The 16,276-nt window shown below is 42.6% G+C and overlaps 1 protein-coding gene and 1 long non-coding RNA gene across 2 annotated transcripts in view; one reads left to right on the forward strand and one right to left on the reverse strand.

Moving 5' to 3' along the window:
• Positions 1-6: 6 nt before the first annotated feature.
• Positions 7-7,751, forward strand: LOC110365188 (uncharacterized). Its single transcript, XR_002424476.2, has 2 exons — positions 7-736; positions 3,866-7,751. It is a non-coding gene; the product is annotated as an uncharacterized LOC110365188 (long non-coding RNA).
• A 658-nt stretch (positions 7,752-8,409) lies between these two features.
• Positions 8,410-16,276, reverse strand: part of RFX7 (regulatory factor X7) — a 52,057-nt gene continuing 44,190 nt past the window's right edge. The window contains 2 exon segments of the mRNA XM_065076950.1: positions 8,410-12,458; positions 12,460-15,725. Coding sequence (XP_064933022.1) covers positions 12,437-12,458; positions 12,460-15,725 — 3,288 coding nt within the window. The 3' untranslated portion in view covers positions 8,410-12,436.

Below are 16,276 nucleotides of genomic sequence, written 5' to 3' on the forward strand. Positions count from 1 at the left end.
TGGCTCTCGCTTCGCGCCACGCCCGGAGACACGCGCCGTGCGGGCAGCCCCCCCGACTGCGCCGGCCCACAGCGCGACCAGCCGGCCCGCGGGGGCCAGGGACGACAGCACCTGCCCACCCTGCCCCAGAGATAGCGCTTAGCTAGGCCGTGGCCTGAACATAAAATCGTTCATCTGAAATTTTTCCCGGTGGCTTACGTCGTGAGGGTCTTTTTTGCATCTCTGAGGGCCACCACAAGCTGTGGGATCTCTTGCCTAGACCCCTTGCATCCAGGGAACCTTCTGAAATGGCAAAAATTTGAGGAAAACGGAGGAAAAAATAATAATTGTCAATGTGCAGAAAGGACCTTGCCCAACAGGACGGGGTAGTGCTGCCTTCCAGGGCACTGGGATGAGAAGGTACATCCCTGCTGTCTGGGCAGCTGACCAGACACAATACTCGAGCAGGGAGAACGCCAGAGCAGAGAAGAATAAAAACTGTAAAAGCCTTGTCTGAAAGCAAAGCAACAATGTCGTGAAGACTTGCAGTTTTCTCAAAAGAAAAATCTGTCCCCCTCCATTCAATCTTACCAGCAGAACAGCAACATGTTGGTAAGGGAGCAGGACAACATTTCGGCAGAACGCTTGAGGTCATTCCCAAATCGCTGCTCAGTGCTGCTGCCCAGCTTCCCAAAACAAACACAGACCCAGGCTCTGCTCTTTGGACTGCACCCCAGGCGGATCACAGAACATCCAGGTGAGCAACACCTCCCCGGCAGGGCTCGGGAGAGACGGTGCCCCTGTCACACACAGGTGCTCTCTTCCCAGGGGGCTCCAAGGAGAAACAATCTCAACAGCAACTTCACCTTGTGCATGTTCCAAAATCAGTGTATTACCTATGAAAAACCAGGTGAGTGTCTGAGAAACAGACAAAGTGGCATTCATGCAAGTGTCTTCATAGTCATGATTGTCTAAAAATATGAAGAGGTAGGTGAACATGGAGTAACAATGTCTTTTATTCAACCAACTGATAAAGTTTGGAAAAAAGACCCAGATAAGCTTTTGGGTAATTCAGAAGAAATAACTGCCTTGTTTCTGGATCGCACCTCTGGACACCCACCGTTTCTCTCCAGTTCCCTTCACTCAGCCTTGCCTACAGCACTGTCCCAGCACCAGCTTGTCCAAATTTAAGTGGGAAGGTTCCTGGGTGAGGGCTAAGCAAGGATAAACCTGTGTTAAGTTACAGCAGGAATGATTCCCAGGTCCAGTTACTTCGTGAAACAATGTTTGTTTGTTTTCAAAATTGCGTTGGTTAGCCTAATAAAAGATACTGATTTATTTCCCCCTATAATCTCTTACTACAACATTACTGTCACTTGCGTGAACTCTGCTCATCTGTTCTTCCGCAGTCTCAGCCTCAACTTTTCTGTACACTCAGTGGCTCTAAGGACTCTCAAGCATCCTGCAGTCCTGTTTAACAAAGGTTTCATTTGTGCATATTTTATTAGCACATTACTTACTGGACTTTTTTGTAAGACATCAAAACCCAAATATCAAATTTTAAGTAACATGTCATTTCAATAACTTTGAAATTTGAAATATGCCCTTTTAAAATTTACAACAGAGCATTAGGATACCTAATTTGTTATATTGCATTTTTTTATAAGCAGAGTATAACACAGCCCAAAATAAGATCTCACTGATTCATTTTTTTCTGTGGAAAGACCACTGATTGTCCAGAACAGAAGTTACAACACAGTCAAATCCCAAATGCATACGTAGATGACCTGCTGTCAACAAGGCTTGTGTTTCTGGGTTTGTTACCCAGAGGCATCCATACAGCTCTATGTGCATTTTCAGTGGGATCAATTGTTATCTTCAATATTCCAGCAAGACATCTAGAAGTGCATTCAAATTAGAAGAATTTAAAATTAAAATATTATTTTACTTAAAACCAGGAGAAAATAAACCACAATCTGTCTGTTAACAAACAATCAGTTCTCATTTAAGATATATATCTCCAGCATTTAATATTTCATGGTCTTACGCAATTACAGACTAATAGTGAAAGAGGGCTCTTCTGAGAGTTCTTCCTCTTTCTGCAAATAATTGCTTTTCAGTTGCAGAGAACAACCACAACCTGCATTTAGATCATCTGAATGCAACAGAACACTTTAACTGTATATCAAGACCATTAAAAATGTTTTATCTCATTACTCCATCCCAATAGTGAGTTCTCATCTGGTAACAAAGAAGTTTGACATCTCCTGCTGTCTAAATTAACCTTCAGTCCCATGAAAGATCAAAAAATTACAAACTTTTAAAATATTTTCCTTCTCTTAGATTCTGGCATTCAGCCTGATAGACCCAATGTTTGCATCTTTCTTTATCACAAATGCTTTTATAAGCTGAAGAGAATCCATACACTATAATACTGAACTGCTTTGAAAAAAACAAAGCAGTGTTTATTCTTAAAGGAGGAAATAAAGTGAGGGAAAAGGAGATCTGTTTCAGAATCCTAAAGGGTTATCATAATAAAATAATCTTTATCTTAAGAATATATATCAACTATATTAATGGTTAAGTTACAAAAGCTGGGATATCAAGTGATATCAAAGCATGCTTTATCTTATTAAATATAGGACACACTTTTGCTACAGAGGATTTTAAATCAAATTAGATACATTATCTTCACTGCTCTTTGTTTAAACTAAAGGAATCAGAAGTAATTTTAACCGCAATTAAACAAAAAGTCCGGATGCAAATGACACAAATGGATTTTTGTTCTATTGTCTTCTGTTCTACTGAGTAATACAATACAAAATGTTATGATGAACCACTCACAATGTCACAGTGGCAGGTAAATGGAAAACTACATACAAGAGGGAATGAATAGAAAAAATTTATACTGCTAGTGAGTCATTACTCTGACTAAGAGAAGTAAATACCTATTGATAGCATAATCTCAATTTCTCTACTATCGTGGCAATGACTCACTAATGAGACTAATGCCAGAGATATAGTTAAGGCCCAACTCACAACATTCTTCTTGGCTCTGTGGTTACATGCAAATATGCACTAGATCCTGGTGCTTAATGCTAGATTTCAAACACCATGATAACAAGATGCAAAATTGATACAAAGTTGAACGTTTAAATTTTGTAAGCAAGAATTTCATTCCATCTGCTAGAAGTCACCCCAGACTGAGTGCTGTGTCTCCATTACAACTAGGCTGCTGTTAGCTCACACTCAGGTTTTTGGCAGCCCCTTATTGCTCCTTTTCATCCTCAGTTTTCCAAAGTCACTGGTTCAGTTTTCCCCGACTTTTTTTCTTTCCCTTAAAAGCAACTTCTGCTAGAGCATGTGTTGCTTTCTGCCTCCAGCTGCCCCAAACCCTGAGCACTACTTGTCCCTGCAGGAGGACAGCAAGGTGTGACCACCCCCAGGGACAGATCGAACGTGAAACAGTAATTCTCTGCACAAGTAGCTGCTTTTCAGGGCAGCCTGCAGACAAAATTTAACGCTGCTCCCCAAGCATGGGTCTGTGTTCCCAAGACACTAACACCTGCCCTGGGCCAGCTCCCTCCGTCCCCCTGCAAGATCCCTGTCCCCCAGGAAAGCTACTGAGATCTCCAGCTCTCACGTGGGGAGGCTGGGAGAAGGGAAAGATGTAAGAAATGTTTTTCCTAATTTCTGTGATGAGTATAACAGTTTACAAGCAATTTATTTTGGAAATCTCTCTGGCTTGATGAGCAAACCTGCATAGTAAGAAGAGCAACTGCGGTGGAGGTGGAAAGTCACGCTCTTTTGGTGCATATGCATTTGAATGAAGTGGTAAACACTTGTCTGAATCACCACCACTCATGTCATCTTTCTCTATTTTCAGCTTGAGGGGGAGGAGAGCTGCCAGAACAAAAACCCGGAGGTGCTGAGCTCCAGTCAACTGCTGTCACGCTGTTCCCAGCTTAATTCACCACCAGTGATCCCTTGGTTAACAAAGTCATTGTGGATATTTCTGCTAACAGCTCAACCCAACACAGTGTTGCAGAAGTTCTTTCCAGGGATGACGTATTTGGGCTTTTCTTCTTTAAATACCTTGAGGTTATCATTCTCCATATGTGTATGAAGTAGTATGTGCCATATGCTCTTTGCCAGCGCCTAAAACATCGCTAAGACCAGAAGAAGCTATAAGACTATTCTGACTAGGCCTGGGACTGAGCAGCACTCATCCACTCCCATGTTTACGCCTCTCTTTTTGACACAAGAGGCTTCCTCTCATGGTGTTTCTCCCTTATTCCATTAGAAAAAATGGAATAGTAAATAATTGCTGTTATAAGTAGGTTTTAATTACTTTGTTCCAGTCAGAAATAATCATTGCTTATACACAGCTTTTTAAACAGCACATTTCAAAATGCCTCTTCTTGTCTCAGAGCACGGAGGAATTGGGCTTGATCTCTTTGGGAACTGATCATCACAGGCCTTGGAACAAGTGTCCTTTTGAAGTACTGACACTGACCAGGCAAGTGGAACACTCAAGGGTATTTTTGATAAAGGAGACGAGTGAACCCTCATCATTTTGTTTATAATGTAATACAGTTATATAGCTATGTTTTCCCATCCATACTAAAAACTAAAGAAGAATGTTTGAGATGAGGACGCCCAATGGCTTTTGAAAGTAAGTATGTAGAGAAGCACAGGTTTGTAGCGATGGGTAGGTCAGCTGCCTGAGGAAGGCTGCAGGGGCCTCTTCTCTTGATTCCTACTGGCCACTCTCCTCCACACGGTGCTCAGAAAACTGGGGCTGCAGATGGACTCAGCCCCAGCAGCAGTCAGGAAATGCCCTATTCAATTTAGTCTTCACAAAAATCCACTAGCAACAGGTTAATAACTGGATATAAGGCTCCTGAATAAATGAAGATGTATTTTCAGCTCCCTATACATCTCCTTTTTCCTACCTTTAAGATACATGGAGGCTCTAAAAATAAATTTAGATTCTTTGGTATAATTCTGTACTACTTTGAAAATATTTGTACCAAAGGTGGTTATTTGCCTGGGTAGGCAGGTTAAAATGGAATCTTCTCACAAGCTCCTGAGACTCATTTCCATCCTTGGGCCAGTTTTTTCAAGTACAATTTTAACATTTGTGTCAAAAACCCCTACATGTGCAACAGAGTATGCTCCAGATCAGTAGCACACTGCTGATGTTATTTGAAACAGCATCTTGAGCTCCACTGAAAATTTGATTCTAATGGGCATCATCTAATTAGGTAGTGGGATAGGTAAAGTTCCAGTGATAAAGAACTTACCATAATCCATATAAAAGCAGTTTATTTAAAAGGAAGCTGACAACAGAGGAAAGATGACCTACAGGGACAAAAATGGACCTTTTAAATCATTCCAGAGCTAAAGCATTACCATAAACAGCTAGGTAGGCCCAGGAAGAACTGACTCAGCAGGAACCCCAGCAAAGCCGTTGGAGAACAGATGTGCAAGTATTCCAAGGCAACACATCTCAAGTGCTTACATCAGTAGTAGGATATCTCCTACATATTCAAAGCACATAGCAGAAATGTTATGACCTATCAGGAACTGTAATCACTTGGTTATATACTCCGCATTATATATCAAGGTGATCTTTTATTTGGGGTATTTAAACGCTGCAGTCTCCAGAATGAAACTGCTGTCTTTCTAGCCCTGTATGTTTTCTAAGCAGGAGGTGCTGCTTCATTATGACAGAAGTAACAAAGGTGCTCAGATTGCTTAAAATGCTATTTGCTAGCAGTAGCACTACAGAAAAAAGGAAGGACAGTATAGAAAATCTTACATCCCTTCAGATCCCCAAGCTGTGCAGCATTGAATGGGCCTCTGATCCACATGCAGATCCCGCCTGTGTAAGGGTCACTCCATTTTGTTCATTTGAACTATTGCAGGATTTTCTTACAAAAACCCAAATCTGTTCATCATTTCTACTGTCAAGCAGAAAGGATGTTCACATGAGAACTTCTTGCTGCACTTTCAGATAAAGGCAAGGACACACAAGTGGCGTAATGGCCGGCACCAAGCGGGAGCTGCCTGAAGGCTTCTCTGCTGTGGTTACCCGGCCAAGTTCCTGCAGCCCGGGAAAAAGTGCAGCACAACCAAGGGACAGCACAGCACAGGCCTGGGCATGTTCAGGTTGTTGACTGTTCCGTACATCACTGACTCCTCAATGTGCAACAGTTTCCTGGTCTGGATGATTACAGGCAACTATTAGAAACACTATGCAGATGAAACTTTTACACGAAACACTATGTTTGCAAGTTTTATTGCACTCCCTTAAAAGCATTATTCAGAAGCATCTTAAGTGCACAGTCAGGTCACTGTTCATTTCTTAAGTGTGGAATTGCTTTCCAGAGTTATTCCACAATTTGTAAGTCTCACTACACATTTTTCTTGTATTTCCTCTCTGTGTCCAAGCTTAACTCACACCAAGTGCTGGCTATCTCAGACTTACACATCAGAGAAGGCCTAGATAATTAAAAGTTTTCTGTCAAATGAACTTGATGATCATCAAATATTACGCTTGAACTTTACCTGAGTGAAAGCAGCCACGCTACACAGTCAGATCCGGTTAGGTTTACTCAGCTCTCCATCCTTGATGCACATGCTGACCAAGGGAGGTTGAAAGGAAGCTCCGGAGGTCACCTCATTCATCCACCCCAGCTCTAATGTGTTGGGTTCAGATTGAGCTTCCAGCTCTTGGGTATAGGAGAGCAGCTTTCTCAGAGGCAATTTATTCTCTGAGCACTTAATAACGCAGGGCTCCTTTCTCTGGAGAAGACAGTGGTATCAACTGCCAGAGACACTGTACTGACTATGTGAACCACTGGCTGATTCAACACAGCAATCCTTATGACCCTAGGAGGGGAGGTACCAGCTGCATTCGCACATGCAGATTTATATTTCGGGAGATGTAGAAGTATTTCTAAGCAGCGATTTAGAATTCACTCCCGATGTCTTTATTAAACACATAAACACCTAGTTGTTTTGAAACCTTCAAAGCTCATGACTTCAACATTTTGAGGTAGTTATTTTGGTAATGCATTTAGTTCCAACATGTCTTTCTTGTTTGTCCATTTCAATTCAGTCAGATTTGTTTGCTCTCATGGCCCTTTATATTAACCATTAAGGCCAATTTTTTCCAGTCTACAGCTGAAAGGTTTCAATGAAAACCCATTATTACTTCAGATGAACTATCAAGTTTCTAAAATAGCCTTTTATATGCACAAAATTATATTCTATCTCATTCCTTAGGAGTTTTTAATTTTCATTTTTTTATGACTGTGGAACCTGGAGAATGCATGTCTGCGAATTGTTCACAGAGAACTCTTTTTAGAGCACGTTAATTTAGAATCCAGTGGGATATATTAATAGCATACACTCGAATGTCATGTTAAAAATAAACTTGTCTTTCTGATGCTTTCATTCATGCTGCCTGACTTGTCTCCCTGATGATTCTTCTCTGTTGACGAACCTGAAGAGATTTTGTGCTACCATCAAATTTGCCACCTGCCAGCTCATCTCAGCACCTCTGTAGTCTGGGATGGAGTCTGTTAACCAGTGCTGTCTTTTTGGCATGAAAACCTAAATAGTTATCCTCACCCTCGTTTTCTCATAGCCAGTCTCTGTTCTGTGGCAATACTTTTCCATCACATTCACGTAAACTGTGCTTGGAATGCTACCGGGTTTATATACAATTTTACAGCCCAAATAAAGGACTCTGTAGATCAAAAGAGCTTTTTTTTTCTTCCTCCTTTATGGCAGCAAGCCAAGCTGCATCATAACACTACCTTGTAAGCACGCTGTTCTGCTGTCAAAAAGCAAAACCAGCCAAGCACCGCCACGGTGGATGGCCATTCCAGCAACGGGATGTTGGATAGCACAATGGTGAGAGCCACCACCCAGACCCAAAGACTTGGTGCAGCACCCACACCAGGACATCTGCAGCACAGAGGAGCTGCACGTGATGACAAGTCCGACCAGCAGGACTATCACCAGCGCATTCTGAAGTACAGCTTTGACCAAAATGTTATTTTAAGGTTTGATTGTAAATTTGAACTGTCAGGTTCAACTGTAAGATTCAGCTGCTTTTATCCCGCAAATGTACCAGTATCACCACACAAGTACTTTCCACTTCAAAGGGACACCTATGGAAATGGAATATAAAGTGAATGGTCAGGAGCCCATTACCAGCGGTTTCTCTTGGAATTGCTCTGGGAGCACAGAGTGCCCAAGGCATCCCAGCCAGAACATCCACCTTCCTGCCAGCTCCGTGTCTGTGACTGGGCTCAGCATCGGCAGCAGAGACCCCTCTTCACACAAACTAGAAAGCTCTGTATTTTAGGCCAACCTTAATGCATATTTTCCATATAAGGAAAAAACCTCCAGAAGTCATTTTAATAAAAAATGTTTTTATTGTTTTTGAAAACATTTAAAAAACAATTTTTGAGCACTTTCAATAAAAAAAATAACTGAAATGCTACTGCAATATTCAACTACTGTAGTTTCAGCAGTACAACAGACAACAAAACACTGGGGAAGAGGGGAGAAACTGGATTTCCTGCACTAAATGAAAACGTGGAACAGGGATTTCCCTCTCCTTACGGTGCAGTAAATAAAGCACAGTATAGTACAAGACTATTATATGAACCTCAGATGCACTGCACAAGAAACGCTTTCCTTCTTTTCAGTTCAGAAGTCAGTGCTTATTGCAATTATTTGCAAATTATTTACTTCATGAATTCTTCTCATGATAAAATGATGCAAAAATGTTTTTCAACACCAGAACAATAAAAAATAATCCAAGAAAAGAACATATTCAACAATAACTAAGCTGAATTAGTTAACATAAAAAAGTAAATAACTTGTGAATAACTATGCTCACCTGGTTAACACTGAACCAGTTTCAATACAGCAAAAGAATAAAAAAAATAAAAGTGGTTACAGGAATATATCTAGTACTGTACAAGATTAAGTCATTAACACTCATGCACGTTTTGTGATCATGTATTAACATGGTGAAGCAAACTAAACTTAATTTTTCCTGCTGTAATATTCTCATGTAAGAGAATAAGAAATAGAAATATCTCATTGAGATCAATGCACATTGCTACATAAGACAATTTCACCTGTCACTTTTAATGACATTTGCCTTTTAATAATGAAACACATTAAAAAGGTTTTGTTTGTTTTGCTTTTTAAAGTTTTTTTTTAATCTGTGGGCCGTATTTGTTGCATTTATCCTAAGGAATGTGCCTGCCACAGGTTCAACAGAATTTTAGTGCAATATATGAACCCAGAAAGTTTGCTGGACTAACCAACCAAATTTAAAGTGTTTGCTGCAATACTGTACACAGGGTACAAATTCACTAGTTTGTATACTTTAGCAAAAACTGCTATCAAAATAATTTATTTATCACCTTAGTAGGAAGCCAATAATGTAAACAAGGGGTCAGAACTGTCGCAAATTCTCAGTTTTGGAGTATCTGACACAGACAGGCTTCCATTTGCTAGAATCACAGAATTTTCCTTTGGGTATTGCATACTTTGGTGTGCAGTAGTGCTCTGTCTCAATGTATAGTAAAGAACTCCGCTAGTGCTAAGGTCAGGGACCTAACCTCATCAATTATAACACCAACACACATACACCTCTAAAATAATACATCCCAATCTACAAAGCTGTGCCTGTGCCCTGGATTTTACTTGAAACAATCCTTGTTGAATTTAACACTTCTTAAATTAAATACATTTTTGCTTTAAATCCACTGATTATAGAATATTTCCGCTAATTAAGTCACACATTAGGCCCAGTGTAATGCTTGTATTTAAGAATTATTCTATTAAACGCACTTCCATAACCTTTGGTGACGGCTGCATAATTCAGAACGCATCAGCTTCAAATCTACTCTTGCTTTTCTGAGAAATGTTCTTAAAAACTTAGTGAAGTCAAGGAAAAGCTGATTTCCCGCAAGCCCACGTCAGTGTCAGTGAGCTGGAGGAGAGGCCAGCGCGTCACGCAGATGCACAGGCTGCCGAAGCACACGTGTGGCTTCTCGCCAGCCCTCTCCACCCCAAGGCAGGTGTCACCTCTTCACAGATGTGCTGGCACTTCACACAGGGTCAAAGAAAGAAAAAAGAAAACACGAACAAAGAAAAAAGAGAAAAATGTAAAAAAGAAAAAAGAAAAAAAGATTAAAAAAAAAAGAGGCACTGAGTGTCTCTGAGAACCAGTGAAGTCAGAAAGGTCAGAGGACATTCAGCACATCTCTGGCAAGAGGCCACAGGCAGGTACAAAACTCAAGCCCTGCCTTCAGCGACTTCAGTCTACAAGAGGAATGGTTCAAGCCTTACCAACAGACACCTGGCAAGGTAACAAGCAGGAGGCTATCAGGCAGATTTTAATTTCCTCCCATTTCCTTAACAAAACCTTAAACGGACACTTGGTCTTACATGATGCAAAGTACACCATTGCACATCCATGTGCTTCACGGAGGGATTCAAACTCTCCAAGTTTGTTCCTAACAAAGCAGCAAAACGTCCGATGCAAGCACAGTGAAGTCAGGCCCCATAAGGTGCTAGAGCTTGGCACAACTGTTTGTCCCTGCAGAAGAGGCCACAGAGTGGTGGTGAATTTGGGCAAGAGCAAGAGAAGCCATGGTACACCAGCACCTCAGTGCCAATGCAGCAGCACAGGTTGAATCAGCACCGCCAAAAGAGTTGATCAGTACTGGGATCTCAAGTCATTAGCAAAAACTGAAGAAACGGAAGACCACCAAGACACTTAAACAAACATGAATCACCCGAAAAATCTGAGCATCTTCCCCTTAAGTAAATCTAGGGGGACATATTGTGCCTACCCCTCACAAATTCATGTCTGCTCGTTCAAAGAGGTGATGCAAGAGAAGAAAATGTTTTCTGCTGTTTTCCGTTCTGCGTCAGTTCACAGGAGAAATAATCAATCTCATACTAAGCCTAAGGGATGGTATTTTAGCATCCTCAGTGCAGCACTTCACTTGTAAAAGCTGGCCTCTGCAAGTCCTCTTTCCAGTGTCAGGGCCATGGCCGGTTCAGTACCTCTCATTTTTCACCATTAGAGAGATCCATGCCATGCCGATAAAACAAAAAGTCTTTTTTGGTTCAAGTGAACTAGTGAGGCAGAAGTCTAAATCTCATTTTCCAGAGGGGCAGCTAAGGACTTCTAAAAAACTTAGATGCACCAATCCTGTCCAATCACTTTGAAAATGGAATTCAGGCTTCTAAAACAGTAAGTACGTTTAAAAGAAGTTTTACCGAAAGAAAGATCACATGTCTTACTGCGTATCAGTAAAGTGCCTGGCAGTATTATGGCTCTATACAAAACATATTTAGTTCAATCACATTTTCTAATATTTTAATCTTTTGTTTGAGAGCGAGCAAGAAATACAGAAAGGCTCAACCTAGTGAAATACAGAAAATAACATCTTCCCGTACCCTCCACTAGGTTAGGAAAGAGCAAACTTAAAAAATTAATCTTGAAAAATAGTATTTTAATGAGCTCCAGCAGCTCTTCTATTTAAAAAAAAGAGAGGGAAAATACCACGTTCCTTCTCTAGCATTGATAAATAATTAAACAGTACCTATCACTTTAAAATAGGGTGTTATGCCTAGATTAAATCTCAGTGCTCAAAATCTTTTCGTATGAATTCTACTTAATATAAAAACATTGAAGTGAGAACTAAAATATCAAGTATGCCATGAATATTAATGGCTAAAATAACTACATAGATTTATTTCTCTTACATAAAAAATTTAGTGCATCTTCCTTTTTCCTTGATCATTCCTGTTAGTTTTTCCTCTCTCTGCATTTTGGTAGAGATGTCAATGGCACCACTGCTACAGAGACTTCCCCAGCTCCCACCGAGCAGCGCTCACAACAGCTACGCAACACTCGGGCACCTGCACGTCGCCTGGGTCACTGGTACCCACCCCCCACCACCCGCCTGGCTGCACACACCCTGCATTCCAAACCTCAATGACAAAGGTCAGTAAGGATCAGCTACGAAGAAGTAACAAGCAACACAATGTACGGAAAGCCTACTAATGAGCTTAAACCCTCCCAAAGCCTCAGCCATAGCTGTCTCTGCCGGCTGGCTGTCAACCACTTCGTTATTTGCTACAGTAAGAAATGTCAAGTGGGAAACACTAGAAAATTCAAAGTTTAATACTGGCTCTTTGATAGCCCATCACCTTCAGAGATTTGTCTAAAATTGGTAAGACTGCATCTTCCCTGCTGAAGAATGAGCAACGGATACAGCAAACTTTTTTTAAAATGCCACAATACATAGCAAGTGTTTCTGCTGCGGGAGGCACTTCCATTAAGACAAATACAATACGTCTGTCTTTTAGATACAGTGTGCTACATACATATTATAAAACAAGATTAACCCAACATTTCAACAGCATTCCTTGCTCTCCATCCACTCAAAACCTGATGTAGTCATTGAGTTAATGGATTCATTGCAGATTTGTTGAAACAAGGGGTCGTTTTTTAATTCCTCCAGTGTAGCATCATCGTCTTGTCCCTGCTGACGACCTGGATCAAACAGTAGATTTGTGTCTAAAGTGTTCAGATCGTTAATGCTGCCTGAGAGCTCGGAAGACAACCTGATGTCGCTGGGAAAGACAGATGCAACGTTATTGAGATCTGATGCCACCTGATTCACCAGCTGCTGGTTTGTTGGCAGACTGTCCTCCCCTAAAAGGTCTTTTACAGTGCTGCTAAAATCTAATTGCTGCTCTCCGATGTCTGATTGTGCTTGGTTATCTCCAGAAGAAAAACTGATCTGATCGGTGCTGCTGTTTTTTGTGAGGTAATTTGGTGTTTGGAATTCATAAACTGAAGTGCTGGAATTGATCATATTTTGTGGGTTGGCACTAGGAAAAGCAGCGGATGTCTCCAAAATCTGAGTGAGATTCATCCTGGCTGTGTAATTTGAGGGCATGTTGTTCACTCCCAAACCTCTCACTGCGTCATCGCTATCAGAATCAAGTTTGTTTAACAACACATTGGTGATTTTTTTAGTGTTTGTTTGTTTCTGAAGAGACGGGAAGGCCGTCTGCATCATCACAGTCAACGGGACCGACTGGCTTCTTTGTGCTATGTTATTGGCACTGGTGTCTGCATGGATATTAGCAAATACATTGTGAACTTCAGGAGTCACTGGACTTCCAAAAGGTGTCAGGTTAGAGCGTGGTATATTCGAAACAGGGTAAACAGTGCTTCCACTGAGATTACGCTGGCGATGGACAGCAGGGCTCACACTCCGGCACCTCAGACTGTTGTTGAGAGAGGAACCGGTTCCCTTGTTGTCCAAAGGAGCAGGAACAGCAAAGCCCTCTTGCTTGGTGGTGCTACTGACAGGGGCTGCCTGGTGCTGCACTGGCGAAACCGGAGTCACGCGGCCAAAGTGGGTATCGTGGTGGCGCGGCTGAGACTGGTACGACTGGCCAGGAACGGCAAAAGCGTGAGGTTTCCTGAAGCGGTCTTCCACCAGCTCCTGATAGCTCGTCAGGATGCCGTGGTTTGCAACTGACGAATTGCTGACTCCACTGTAGCCGTTATTCATCCACTCAAGCTTGGTTTTGTCGGGATGGGTAGCCATAGGCCGCTGCATCGGCTTCACGGGGCTACTGGATATAATGCTGGCATCGTGGTAAGCCATGCTGGAGCTGATGGGAGTAAACGCAAAGGGGTTTCGGCATTCCACAGGACTCGGAGGGACACTGCTGCTGCAGTTGGAATGCGGTGTGCCGATGGGTGTATGCCGGCTGCTCCCTAGAGCACTGTCCACGGGAGTCGTCTGAGCCAGCCTCGAGCAAGGGCTCTCTCGGGACATGTTCTGAGACCCAGCAATCATTTCAGAGGTGGGCGTTGGAGTTGGGGTGGGGGTGGGAGTTGGGGTGGGGGTGGGAGTGGGAGTGTGAATCGGAGTGCTGTTGTTATGGATCGAATGGTAAAAGTGCACGCTGCTTGGATGAGATGACACGGGAGCTCCTTGAGCTGCAGTCTGACTCTGAAGCGCCATTCCTAGACAACCACCATAAGGATGAGAATTATTCATGGACATTTGCTCCTCCATGAGCACCAGCTCCTCCACAATGCTATCTTGGGTAAGGTCGTCATCAAATGAAAAGAAGTTTTCGTTTGACTGAGGGACTGTATGTTCAAACTCTTTCAGCTCAGGCTGCAGAGGTAACTGATTTGAAGACTGTGCTTGTATCTGAGCCAAGGAGGAGTCCTGGATCTGGCTCTGTAACTGCTGGCTGTACGCATCCTGCTGTATATCTTCGCAGTGCACTGGCTGCCATGCTGATTCCTGTAAGTCGCCGGAGTGCCCTGCAATTGCCATCACGCTGAGATCCTGCTGCTCACAATTCACAGATGCAAAGTCGGAGGTTTTGGTGATATGGTGCCATGTACTTGGGTTAAAGCTGCCATCAGATTTTGAATCACTTTCTATGATAAACATGTTCCCTTCCAATTTTACTTTTATATCTGGAGATGGTACTGCTGCAAGCTCCTGTTCTAAAGTAGAATCACCAGTATTTAAATCGGTGCTCACGGAAAGGTCTGTTGCCAAGTTTGCTGCAGCTGCAGAAGGTACAGGTATTGTGCTGGAAACTTGAGCAAGTGTTGCTGTATTGTCACTGTTAGCTAATGATCCAACCTTCGGAGACTTCTTAACGCCATTTGCTTTTTGACTCTCCACAACATTACCAGTTGAAAGCTGCTCCACCAGTGGTTTCTTTACAGGCGGTACCTGGGAATCCTGAAGTGTAGAAGGTTGTCGCTTTCTTGGACTTTTAGTGCATGTTTTGTCTTTAATCACAGACTCACCAGTAGGAGGTGAACCGATGCTGGTGCTGGACAAGTTCTGATTGGCAACTGAGAGCTTTAGAGTGCTTTGATTATTGCCTACTGAAGAAACTGGCGGGATCTCATTAGATTGTGTTTTATATTTGGTTCCTGCTTCTTCAGCTCCCTGATCACAGCCCTTAACTGGTTTTACCTCCACAACATCATCAGCTGAAACCTTCAAGGTTGCAACCTCAAAATTAATTAGTTGAGCAGGAGGCAGGTCAGGGGTTGCCTTTATGGACTTAGACATCTCAGAGCTCTCTTGGCTCTGTACTGAGTTCTCATCCAGCAATACTTCTGGTTCCATTTTGATCTTGACTGCAGGTGTAGCTACAACAGTGCTAGGCTTGGATCCTGGAGACTGAAGCGAAACAGCAGATCCATTTTTGATCTGTGGACCAGTCCTCCCTTCTTCCACTGCTCCTGCATTACTGCTAGCTGAAGGCGTCTGCTTGACGGGCACACTACTGCTGCTTGGGGCTAGAGATATTGCTGTCATTTTTACCACATTTAAGGAATTCACATGTGGAGCTGGCACAACAGTCTTGATTGGGCTACTGGTAAAGAGCACCGTCGTGGGAGAGCGGATGGTGAGAGCACTGGTGTTTGCTGGCTTCGGTAAGATCTGTGGGTAGCGATGCCGGGCAGAGCGGTCACCAACTGGACTGGCAGGAACGTTCTGGGGAGTCTTTGGTGACTGCTTGACTGATTGCATGTGCTGGGTGACCACCTGAACGTTGAGTGGCAGGACCTTGCTATCAGACGATCCCATAGGACTTGGAGATGTCACCAACTGCCTGGTCCTTGGCACCTGTCGAGAGGAAAAGCGTAGTGATGAAGCAAGGAAGTCCCCAACATCCACAGACCACTTCATCCCCAAGCATTTCAAAGGTGAAAGACAACACAGCTCAATACACCAAAGCTCGTGAGTGTCAGTTTGAAACAAAACAAGCTCTTCAACTATATACAAGACTATTTCTAGTTGTCTGCCTAAGGACTGATAGACAGATATGTGGCCTCAGTGTTTAAGGCATGAGGCACTGGTCTTTGCACTAGTCTGCTCTTCTGCTAATGAAAGGGTCGTTTTCATACAGTCCTTTACCGCATGGGACAAAAAGACAGACACACAAAGGTTAAAGAGGAAAGGATGTGATCAAAACACTGCTCATTGTTAATGCTTCAAAAGTGAGTTTAATACAAACCCGCTATCAGGCAGAAATACTGGCTTACCTATCAAAATGGACAACACAACTAACATCTTGGAAACAAATTATCTCCCCACCCCAGTTTTGTATGGTCTGAAAGACAAAGATGTTCCATACTACCGACATTCATCCAAAACCAAAATTGCTGCTTCTGCTA

This window comes from Columba livia, chromosome 11 (genome assembly GCF_036013475.1).
Source record: "Columba livia isolate bColLiv1 breed racing homer chromosome 11, bColLiv1.pat.W.v2, whole genome shotgun sequence".
Lineage (NCBI taxonomy): Eukaryota > Metazoa > Chordata > Aves > Columbiformes > Columbidae > Columba > Columba livia.